At 37.2% G+C, this 12,692-nt stretch overlaps 1 protein-coding gene across 1 annotated transcript in view; it reads left to right on the top strand.

The window, feature by feature from the left end:
* Positions 1-12,692, top strand: part of LOC126101353 (protein sax-3-like) — a 95,062-nt gene that overhangs the window by 37,525 nt on the left and 44,845 nt on the right. The window contains exons 6-14 of the mRNA XM_049912022.1: positions 865-1,069; positions 2,639-2,955; positions 4,006-4,239; positions 5,009-5,234; positions 6,216-6,331; positions 9,252-9,454; positions 9,546-9,706; positions 10,147-10,457; positions 10,861-11,029. Coding sequence (XP_049767979.1) covers positions 865-1,069; positions 2,639-2,955; positions 4,006-4,239; positions 5,009-5,234; positions 6,216-6,331; positions 9,252-9,454; positions 9,546-9,706; positions 10,147-10,457; positions 10,861-11,029 — 1,942 coding nt within the window. The remainder of the gene's footprint in view (positions 1-864; positions 1,070-2,638; positions 2,956-4,005; positions 4,240-5,008; positions 5,235-6,215; positions 6,332-9,251; positions 9,455-9,545; positions 9,707-10,146; positions 10,458-10,860; positions 11,030-12,692) is intronic.

Consider the following 12,692-nt stretch of genomic DNA (forward strand, 5'->3'; position numbering starts at 1 on the left):
GGGATTTTATTAAAACAACCAGTTTTTATGCGTGATCTGTTATGCACTGCAACAAGTAATGTTAGATCTTTTGACATTTTGAAATTTTGTGTTTGTGAACATAACAAGAAAGGACATTTAGCAAATGATGAAAGAATATTTACTAAGAGTATTTGAATATACTGAGATTACGTATCATTAATTTGTACAATAAAGCAATTATTTCCATCATTTGTGTCTTTCATTCTTTCATGCATTCTCTTCGCCCTTTCTTACTCTTTTCCTCATAACGTTCTCATAAGACCTAAAAATCTACATAGTGTTCAGGTAAGAACTAAGAGTCTGCATACGAATGAATTCCAATTACTTATATTTCAAAAATTTGAGTTTATTTTCTTCATAAACACAATCGGTCAAATTTCGACAGTGGACAATACTGGTCTGAATAATGTGTCTCAGGCAGCACTACAGTCACGAGAGTATTAAATTACTGTGTTTACATACAACAGCCAAAGTTGGTATTGCAATATAAATAAATTTTCTGTAAGTAATATGTGTGTTATATGTCTCATCATCTCACCTTTACAAGCTCCTTGCACCTTCATATAACCAAAGTAGCTTTTATATTACTTGACTTGTCCAATATTATGAACAAATTGTTAGAGGATCAAACTTGGCAATACAGTATCCATAACACTTTCCATAAATTGTTTCCAGCATTTTCTTGTGATTTGATGTGTCTCTCCTATGCAATATGCACCTTTACTGACACAGTAAAAAAATATGAATAATGCCTTCTTAGATGTAAGTAAGAACTTTTGGCCCTAACCTCAGAAGGTTACATAAATTGATAAATAAAGTAAAATGGATAATTCATTTTTAAAGGTAACATCAGTAGCTGATGTACCTCCACCCATTGTGGAGATGGGACCAGCCAATCAGACACTGCCCCTGTCATCTGTAGCAGCACTACCGTGTCAGGCGACAGGCACACCTCCACCCAGGGTGCGCTGGTACAAGAATGGCTCACCTCTAGTGAGCCAAGGTCCTCGCATCAATGTTCTAGACAATGGGACTCTTCATATTGACAGTGAGTATCAGCAAATCTAAGGTGATGAATATCTGCAATTTATTCTGTTTGACAACTTTTTTTTCACCTTCTTAGTTTATTTCGTGAACCATCATTTCATCACTATCACAGACTGTCATCACTTATAATCACTGATTGCATTCATCAATCAGTGAACATCTGACGTAGAAATATTATCAACTGTGTAAAATTTGAACTCTGTTGTTTCTCTTCATGCCATTTCCATGTCAGTTTTCCTTCATACCTTGGGTCTTATGCCTTAAGAGTCTAAGTGACTCCTCATTTGTTTCTATTCCAGTCTTAGTCATCATTCTACATAGCTTCCTGTCATTATTATTCTTTGGGTCTATAAGAACAAAACTTTTAATGTTCTTATCTGTTGTTTCTCATCTTAGCATTATTATGCTTAGACCTTTGATCCATCTACATACAACCTACATCTTGACTTCTGGTTTCCAGGATGAAATATTGTACTCTGCTCTTCTGTACTTCAAATTCAGTCACAGTTATTCAAACCAAATTTCCTGCACATACTTCCAAGTGATTATTTTCTTGTACTTTAAGTTGTCGCTGTATTACTGCTTCATCTGATTCTCTCATTGCTAACTGTAAATCTGATATATTGTAATTTATTACATGATTTTATGGCCTCATGTGTTACAATTTTTGATCATGCATTTTTCACTTTGATACTACAAAAAAGTCTCTGAAGGATGCATGAGGAAAGAAGATGAGATAGGGTGGCAAAGGGAAGGATGCCACCTGGAAGCTACGATAGTATCACTGAAGAAGAAATAGCTTTTTTCTAAGTAACAAGTTTTCTATTTGTTGCAATGATTAGGTATGCTAAAATAACCATTTACAGAGTATAATTAATTTATTTTGTTAAGTACATCACCATACATTATTAATGGTTGTAGTTGGTGTACCATAAGACTAATTATAATTTTTTTTCTTTTATATTGTACCCTTCTTAACTCATCCCACAATTCTGAGGGTTATACTTCACAGAGGCATACACAGAATATGATTAGTGAGTAGAAGACTGATTGAATAAGAGGAGACAGGCAAGGAGCACAGATGAAAGACATCAGTGTCTCAACATTTTTATTTTCACAGTTCAGCTGTTCTATCCCTGTCTGATGTTTCTCTGGACATTACTTTACCAATAATTTACTTTAACTGTCCCAGTCTGTAAGTGTGAACACTTCTTTCCAGATTCCTTTTAGTTACAGTCAGTAGACCAAGAGTTATTTCCCAAGAATTCTGCTGACAAGAAAAAGAGAAGGAAAGAAAAGAGAGAAATGTTCTTGAACTTCCTAGTTGAGACGTGCAGTGTAGAGTGTATGTTCACTCATATTTCGCATTCCTACAGCTACTTGTAAATAAGACTAACAGAGAGAATGAAACATTTATACATGAATAACAATAGAAAACATACATATTTCAGCAACTAGAGTTAATAGTTTGTATTTCAACAGATGCTCATTTTTGTTGATAGAGGAAGGGAGAGAGTAAATGTGTAACACAGGACATTGTAAAACAGAGACAACTTTACTTTGTTACCAGACCTCCAGCTGTCGGACTCAGGGCTATACACCTGTACGGCCTCCTCGGAAAGTGGTGAGACATCTTGGTCTGCATCTCTCACTGTGGAGAAGAGTCCAGGTCCCAGTCTGCACCGCACACCAGATCCTGGCACGTTTCCTGGGCCCCCCTCTCAGCCACGCATCCTCAACACCACACAGTCCAGTGTGGCATTGTCATGGCAGCAGGGTCGACCAGGAGCATCACCGCTCATTGGCTACACCATTGAGTATTTCAGTTCAGACTTGCAGACTGGCTGGGTTGTGGCTGCCAACAGAGTGACATCAGAGGCTATCACAGTATGTCAAATCCTTGCTAAAAAGTATCATTGATTTTATATGTAATGTGACTGTGTCCTGATAACAGAATGCTGAATTAGTTTTTTAATAAATGCAAGAATATTAGTATGACTTTACTAAAAGATGTTATATGTAGCATGAAGTCTGATCTGAATATATTTTTTGTTTGACACTAGTAGGATTATTCAAGCCATCCAGCATTAATCAGTTACACTTCACAACATACAAATTCCTACATAATACCCAAAGTTACTGTAATCACAAAATTATAATGGTATGTTCTAAACATTTTTTTCTGGATGATATGAAAATAATCACTCTATGCTTTCATAAGAATGTCTCAACAAAAGAAATATAGGTCTAAAGCAACACATATTTAACTCGTTTGCATGACCGCATTGTTGCTTGTGAAATACAAATGCAGCACAGATGTTTCAAGAAATTTTTGAGCATATGTTTGCATTGATTCAGTGAATCCACAGATAACAAAAATCAAGATGCCTAGATGGGGCTTGCAGCTCTTCCTTCCAAAGGACAGTTCTCATTTTATACTTCAGAATTGCAAACAAACTTCAAAAATATGATCTTTCATTTCTGGAAGTTATCTTAACATCAAAGTGATTAATACTGTTGTGACAAAAAATTCTGTACAGGCAGGGAAGGTCTCATTCCTGCTTTGTGATGAAAAAAGTGAGTGACTGGGATTAATTTTTTTAAATTTCACATTTTCAACTGTTTATATATATAGGTCATTTGTGACAATGGTAATATACTATCTAGGCATATCAAAAAAATTAACTTTTACAGCCAATAGACTACCTGCAGCAATGTTTGCATCGCACGCTGCGCAAATACAATCAAATTCAACTAGCCTACACTAGTATCTAAGCCAAAATACTGGACTGAAATCCAAAATTTTCCCTTTGTGCTATACAGATGTAGATGTTTTCTTTCAAACATTTAGAATATTTATTATCTATGATGCTAGAGCTCTTTATTCCTTTTTAATTGTCAATTGTATTTTCTTATATTGGCATTTCTCTTAAACAGGTAACAGACCTGAAGCCAGACACTTCATACATTTTTCTTGTGAGAGCAGAGAATAGCCATGGACTGTCAGTCCCAAGCCCTGTCTCAAGTGTAGCTAAAACACTGAGTTCTGCTGATCAGAGAACTGTTCCTCGTTATGAACTTGATGAAGCCCGGAGTCGTCTAAGTACTAAGGTGGTTGTGCTACGAGATGTGATGCCTCTCAGCTCTACATCAGTGCGACTTGTTTGGGATGTAAGTTACAGTTAATCAGAATAAACCAAAAATGCTAGTCAATTCTGTTGCCACATTTTATTTTGAAATAATTTGGAATATTTCTTTTCAATAATTTAGAGGTGATTCATTATGGTGGCTGGAGATATGATATTAAATCGGAGACAATGATCAGAATGAATAAATCACTCAAATTCCATTGAAGAGTACAATGTGCAAATAAAGGAAGCACAGTGAGGGCTGTTTAACTTGTGGCCACTTGAAATAATGATAATGTAAATTAAATGTATCACTTACTTATTTCTCTCTCTCTCTCTCTCTCTCTCTCTCTCTCTCTCTCTCTCTCTCTACCCCCCCTCCCTCTCGCGCGCACACTCACACACACACACACACACACACACACACACACACACACACACACACACACACACACACACACACGTACGTACGTACCAAGTCTAGTTATTGCACACCTTCCACGTGTTAGATGGGGGAGGGGGGGTGGTTTTCTTTTAGCAAATATTCCCATTAAAAGATTAATGGTTTTTCAGTTTTCTGGTAAAGCAACACCAGGAGATCTGAAGAGATAAAGAGGAGGAAGTAGATAATTGTGGTGAATATCATTAAGAAAGAAACATCCACCAAGAACCTAGGGTTTTGATAGATCTCATTCAACATTGAGTTTTCATTTCCAAAATTACAAATGCACCTTTAGTATTTTATTTGCTAATTTTACTACAAGATACATTTACACTATGAAATAGAGAGTAATAATGTTCTTATTGTCTAGATTTTGTCTGGTGAGGAGTACGTGGAAGGACTGTATGTCCGATTCTGTGATCTCTCTGGTGGCTCTCAGAAATACAATATGGTAACAGTTCTGAATGCTGGCGCCACTACCAATACAGTGACGAACCTCAGGAAGTTCACAAAGTATGAGTTCTTTCTTGTGCCATTCTACAAATCTGTGGAAGGACAGCCATCAAACTCAAAGCATGTGCAAACTTTGGAAGATGGTATGTGAATTTCCTATTACTGCAAGTATCTCTAAAATAAAATAGTTAGATATAACAACTACTAGTAATTGGATTTCAATGAACCAATTTAATGGTTTCTTTAAATTTCTAATTATTGAATTTCTCCAACTTATAAGCTGAAAACTAATAGACTGACTACCAACTACATATTAATTTTAGGAAGAACTCATAATTCTCTACCTAATGTCCACTGCCACAAAATAATTGTGTGGCTTTTCTGTCTTTATTTGAGTGCAATGTTAATGATTCCGTCCCTCACAGACTTTTATTTATGATATGTCTCTGCAATAAAACATTCATGAAAAGGAAACATTCATGAAAAGAAAACATCCATGAAAAGCCTTGTAACATTGTATTACCATCTGAATGTAGTTCTGTTTGACTGTAGACTAGCAACCAAAATTTTGAAAAAAAAAAAAAGTAAAAATGTTTATAATTGTAGGCCTACATAAAATGCCTTAATTCAGTATTGATGTTCTTAAGATTATATTGAGTAATTTACAGTGAGAATCTCAATTAATATTCTGCTGCCCAAACTCTTTGCCTTTACAAATGTCTGCTTGTGTCTGTGTATATGCGGATGGATATGTGTGTGTGTGCGAGTGTATACCTGTCCTTTTTTCCCCCTAAGGTAAGTCTTTCAGCTCCCGGGATTGGAATGACTCCTTACCCTCTCCCTTAAAACCCAAATCCTTTCGTCTTTCCCTCTCCTTCCCTCGTTCCTGACGAGGCAACCGTTGGTTGCGAAATCTAGAATTTTGTGTGTATGTTTGTGTGTCTATCGACCTGCCAGCACTTTTGTTTGGTAAGTCTCATCATCTTTCTTTTTAGATATATTTTTCCCACGTGGAATGTTTCCCTCTATTATATATATATATATATTTTCTCAGTTGTCATTAACAAATAAACACTATATATATTGATATAATATAGTCTCAACTATCATTAACAAACTTCCAGTTCCTTCTGCCCCACCGGACAATGTCCAAGTTGGTATGCTGAACACAACTGCAGCATTTGTTCGCTGGTCTCCACCTCCACCACAACATCATAATGGAATTCTCCTCGGATACAAGGTACTACAAATATTTTCCTATAAATGCCACGTATAGATATCAAACATAAATGTTGCTACTAATACTACTGCCAATGTTAATTCCTTCTTCTTCTTCTTTTTCTACTACTACTACTACTACTACCACATACTTACTATCACTGACTATCCCAACCACACCAGCTGCTATTATCAATTAACAACCCTTGCTGCAGAATCAGGTGATCCTTTTGTCCTGAATGTCATTCACTTTTCCAGTTACAGTATTTCAGAATAAACTGTGACTTCATCTTCCTCAAAAATTAACGATATAGATTTGTCAGTTTCATTTGACATTGAGAAACTGAGGTTTTGGTGTTGCCATTATTCTTTCAACAAAATGATGATAATGATATTTCATTTTGTAATATAAATAGTGGCACTGAAATTCTACATAGTATGAACTCCAAATGTCCTTTGAGCTTAATCTTGTTGCAGAATGTTGAGCATTTTTTAATATAAATGTGAAAGCTTTCTGAAATAACATTTTATTAATCAGTGAGTATGTGCACAACGACAACTACTACATACTCCCAGAATACTTAATCACCACTGAGGAATTACAACACAAAGGAGTAAACAAAAAAAAAAGAAACTGTTGGTATCAGTTTACTTATCTCAACATGTCCCCATAAACTGACATCAACAAAAGTATGAAGTCTAAATCTACAGTCACTCCTTCACTTATTTCACAAGGCCACAGTTTCTTACACATGTTTCATGTCTGCCATTGCTAAGTGGTTTTATGAAAGCATTGGCTAAGATTTCTTAAGAAAGCAGATGTTCAACATTAATAACACCTGAGTCAACATGCCTTATTATAAAATGATACTTAATATGCTTGTATCTAGAGTTTGTCACTAGATTCTTGGCTAACTGGAATGCTTCTTTATTGTCACATTGTACTGTAAGTGACTTTATGACACTGCCTGGATCTACCTTAGACATAAGTTGTCTTAACCACAGTAAATCCTGAATAGTCGATGCCAAGACCATATATTGAGCTCCACTATTAGGAAGTCCAACAGTTTTTTTGTTTTAAGGCAATGATTATACCTGCTAAGGAAATTTACAGCAAAACACATATCAGGTCTGGAGATTTGGGATAGATATTGAAGACTTCCTGTTGCCCCTTGGTAAGGTGCCTCTTAGCCCACCCGGTTGGCCGTGGGGTCTAACGCACAGCTTTCCGGGCAGAAGGAGCGCCTGGTCCCCGGCACGAATCCACCCGGCGGATTTGTATTGAGGTCCGGTGAACCGGCCAGTATGTGGATGGTTTTAGGCAGTTTTCCATCTGCCTCGGTGAATGTGGGCTGGTTCCCCTTATTCCGCCTCAGTTACACTATGTCGGCGATTGCTGCGCAAACAAGTTCTCCACGTACGCGTACACCACCATTACTCTACCACGCAAACATAGGGGTTACACTCGGCTGGTGTGAGATGTTCCCTGGGGGGGGGGGGGGGGGGGTCCACCGGCTACCGAACCGCACAATAACCCTGGGTTCGGTGTGGGGCGGCGGTGGGGTGAAATGGACTGTGGTAGTCGTCGTGGGATTGTGGACCACCGCGGCTGCGGCAGGGACGGAGCCTCTCCAACATTTCCAGGTCCCCGGTTAACATACAATACAATACAAGGTGCCTCTTGGACACGCAAGTCGCCGAAGTGTTGTCAACTTGAAAGACTTGCACCAGGTGAACAGTCTACCCGATGGGAGGCCATAGCCACACGGTCACTACTGACTTGCATTTATCTAATTTGCTTGTGATTAACGATCTCAGCGAACCCACTGTGAGTGAGTCCAGAGTCTTCAAATGGTGTTTTAAAGGCCACCCAAGCTTCTGCTAACATTTTTTTGTCCTTTATATTGCAATAATTCAACTGTTCCATGGAAAGTATAATCCAGGAATAGCTCTTTTTGTCTCTCTTTCAAAAATCATCCCATCTCATCAGATCCGAAGGAGGGTTTTCAACAACATCCCAGAGTTCATTGTGAACCAAATACCCTTGCATGTCAATTTTCCATGTCGAATATTTTTCAGGTCCGATCAACTTTTCAACCATTGGAAGTCCAGTTGGGGCTGTACCATTCATTTTTAGCTTTCACTGGGGGAAAAAAAAATGGCACTCTGCACACATGAAGGATTGATCAACAAAAAATGAATGATCAGCACTCGCGTAACTTCTGAAACAAACTGTGGATTTCCACAATTTTAATATTTATAAAACCTTACTTTCACAGGTTTGCCTGGGCCCATATCCTTTTGCTGAGAATTTTTCAATAGAAAATGAAAGCTTTCTGAAATAACATTTTACTAATCAATCAGAACATTCATAACAACTACTATGTACCCAACAACACTGAATCACACTGAGTAATTACAGCACAAAAGTGTAAACAAAAAAAAGGCCAATGTCAATTTACATATCACAACATAGAAATGTAGTTACTTTCACCTAAGTGACAATATCAAAATTAATTAAGGCCAGACTAGCAGATAATTATTCTCTTTTTCTCATGGTCTTAGTGAGCAAAAGAAATAAAGCAACCTATTTAAGTTTGTAAAATTGACAGTCATAGTATATAATAGAAAATTCAAGTAGAAATAACTTACAAATTATCAGAATATTGATACTAATGAATGTAACTTTATGTGTTGTTTATATTAAGCAGATCTTGACTTTGCCAGGATCTAAAAGCAGCAGCTTAATAGTGGAAGAGGAGGAACAGTAGTAGGTTTTTCAAAATACTGGTAGCTATCAACTCACCTGCAGGTGGGGGAGGGGGGGGATGATTTTCATATCTTTCTGTGTGTCTATGTGCCATCCATTTGTGGTTTTATCTGTGGTTGCAGATGCTCAGTTTTTTTGCCTCTAACTTAAATTATAATCTTTTTTACTCTAGATTCAGATAAAAGGGAAAGGGAGCAAAGTTCTTGCCCAAATGACTCTAAACGCAACAACTACCTCAGTTTTGCTGAACAACTTGACAACAGGCAGCTCATATACAGCACGTGTTGTAGCCTACACTAGGGTAGGACTGGGGCCATTCTCAGCACCTGCCCCACTGGTAATGGATCCTGCTTTGTTGCACCAATATCCACCAAGGTGAGTAAAACTCAGACAGAAAAATTTCATGCTAGGAAATGTTCAACCTCATTTTCCTGAACTGTTATGAAATTGAATTATCTTTTGGCAGGGCACATCCCAGTGAAAGTGGCGCAGCTGGAGGTGTTGTGAGAGAAACCTGGTTCCTTGTCCTGATGGGTGTCCTCATTATTGCAATGGCTGTTGGTCTTGTGGGTTTTATCTACCTTCGCAGGAGGCAGGCTCTTAGCAAAGAACTTGGTCATTTAAGTGGTTTGTATAATTGATCTTTCTTTTGACTAGAGTAACTCACTAAATGTACAGACTGATTATATCACATTTTAGATGAATTTTTCTGATTTTTCCAGTTCACAGTAGGTGGAAGTTATGATAACTCCTTGTAACTTTTTCTAGATTGTTTACTTTTGTACATGTCTTGTGATCTCTGTCAATAATCAGCATTTCAAAAATCAATCAACCACGCACCCCCCCCCCCCTCCCCTCACTGCTCTCACTTTCTCTCTCCCTGCCCCTCCCCCCCCCCCCCCTCTCTCTCTCTCTCTCTCTCTCACACACACACACACACACACACACACACACACACACACACACAATTACATAGTGAGAAGTTATCAAATGTCAGTCACAGATGTTCATCGACTTATAATTTATCATCTGAAGAATGTTAGCTTATATGTTCTGTTGTATTGCAGTTCCTGTTGTACATGGGAATGATATTCCTCAATTGAACTTGATGAATGGCAAGGAAACACTGTGGATTGATAGAGGCTGGAGACCTACTGATTGTGCTGACAAAGATTCATCTGGTTTATTGGAGACAAAGCTTCTTAATAATCAGACACTAAACCATGAGCTCAGTTCAAATACAACTGATTATGCTGAGGTTGACAGCCGTAACCTGACCACATTTTATAATTGCCGCAAGGATCAGCAGCAACCGGAAATACCTGCACCTTATGCCACAACAACTCTCATCAATTCACTTCCTCGGAGGGACAATTTGGTAGGTATTATGCTTAGATGTCATTATGTAATTGTACAGAACACTGGTAGAAATTGGGTTCTGTGATTTTGAGAAGAGTGATTACTAAGTCATTAAAGTACGTGTAAAGTACGTGTGAATAGTAGTTCAATGTAAAAATTACCAGAAATATTTTTGATTGGTATTTTGTATCAGGCAGCAATGTTGTTTAATAAATTCAGTTAGCACATAATTTAAGGAAGTGATAGTTGTCGTTGTGATTTGATTTGAAAGAATCTGATAGTTTTATCTTAACTTTTTTTACACAAATCCAAGATGAAATATTTAAGCACAATATCATTTGAGTTATGCTTATGATTTTAAAATTTGCACATATGTTTCAACTCTAAAATTAATTAACACCAGTCTACATTATTTCCCGTAGGAGAGCAGTCATTTGTTTGAACCAGTTAATGTGGCTGACCAAGGTGAATCAAAAACCTCTAGTTCAAGCGATTCTTGTGTGAAGCACAATTTGTCGAGTATGGAAACTAATCCAGACACTGGAAACAAATCAAGCAGCATGAGTTCAGAAATTGGAAGTCTTTACACAGGTAAGCAGCAACTGCTTTGTACTTTCATAATTTGGTAGCAATGCACATACATTAAGTAGTTTTCCTGAATGTGGATTCTTAGAACAAGCTTTAGCAAGAATTGAAGCTATTCCTCAACCTTTGCAAAAGCTACTCAATTTTTTCCACGAGTTAATTTCCTGGAAATAAATTTTCACATTTAAGTTGCTTTATGAGAATAGAGGACATCTGCCAATATGAGAATTTTAGTGGTTTTGATAGCAGACACATATATGAGGGGGCACAATGGTAAGACACCAGGCTCACTTTTGGGAGGATAGAAGTTCAAATACCTATCCAGCCATCCAGTTTTAAGTTTTTCATGAAGTCCCTAAACCACTTAAATCAAATTTTGCAGTGCTTACTTTAACAAGGAAAATACAAATCTCCTTTCCTCTCCTTTTCCAGTTTGATGTTGAGTTCAGTCTCTAATGACTGCATCATCAGAAAGATATGCATTCCAGCTTTGCTTTGTATGCAAAAATGGTCACTGTACATTAGGAAGTGCTGCAACTCTCTGTCACTACCTGTTAATTAATATTTTATATTCCTCTGGAAATGTAAAGCTTCTATCTGAGAACCCAAACATTTTAAAAATTATTTTAAAATGAAAATATGTTATTTACTTTTTCCATAAAATGCTATTGAAATTCATAATATGCAGCAAAGACAACAGCTGAATATTAAGGGTTACCAAACACTCCCTTTCTTGATTCCCTGTACGGCCAAAGCATAATTGTTTTTTTATCATTCTGTGATAAACATTTAGTGGCTGATTAGTTTCACACATGTGCTATGGCATTGTAATACATGCTACTACATCTTTTCACATCACTTATGGTTTGTTGGAAGATTTACACCACTAACACAAATTAATTTCTTCCAGTCTTTGACATAAACAAACTGAATTATGTGAATATTGTTGCTAAAACTATTTTTCAATATAAAACTACTTTCAAATTCAAATTAAAAATTCCTTTTTTCATTTGGGAAGTGTGTCTCATTTGTTATTAGCTTAAAATCAGTATATATCCATTTGTCGTACACTTCAACTTGTTATACCCTACATCTACATTTGTTTCTCTCCAGTACCTCTCACATTACTCATATTATGTAGCACAGTTAGACATTGTTGTTGTTGTTGTTGTTGTTGTTGTTGTGGTCTTCAGTCCTGAGACTGGTTTGATACAGGTCTCCATGCTACTCTATCCTGTGCAAGCTTCTTCATCTCCCAGTACCTACTGCAACCTACATCCTTCTGAATCTGCTTAGTGTATTCATCTCTTGGTCTCCCTCTACGATTTTTACCCTCCACGCTGCCCTCCAATACTGAACTGGTGATCCCTTGATGCCTCAGAACATGTCCTACCAACCGATCCCTTCTTCTACTCAAGTTGTGCCACAAACTTCTCTTCTCCCCAATCCTATTCAGTACTTCCTCATTAGTTATGTGATCTACCCATCTAATCTTCAGCATTCTTCTGTAGCACCACATTTCGAAAGCTTCTATTCTCTTCTTGTCCAAACTATTTATCGTACATGTTTCACTTCCATACATGGCTACACTCCATACAAATACTTTCAGAAATGACTTCTTGACATAGCCTGAGGAAAAGGTAGTTATTGAATTGTGAGCATTTCTGAG

Source organism: Schistocerca cancellata, chromosome 9 (genome assembly GCF_023864275.1).
Source record: "Schistocerca cancellata isolate TAMUIC-IGC-003103 chromosome 9, iqSchCanc2.1, whole genome shotgun sequence".
In the NCBI taxonomy this organism is placed as follows: domain Eukaryota; kingdom Metazoa; phylum Arthropoda; class Insecta; order Orthoptera; family Acrididae; genus Schistocerca; species Schistocerca cancellata.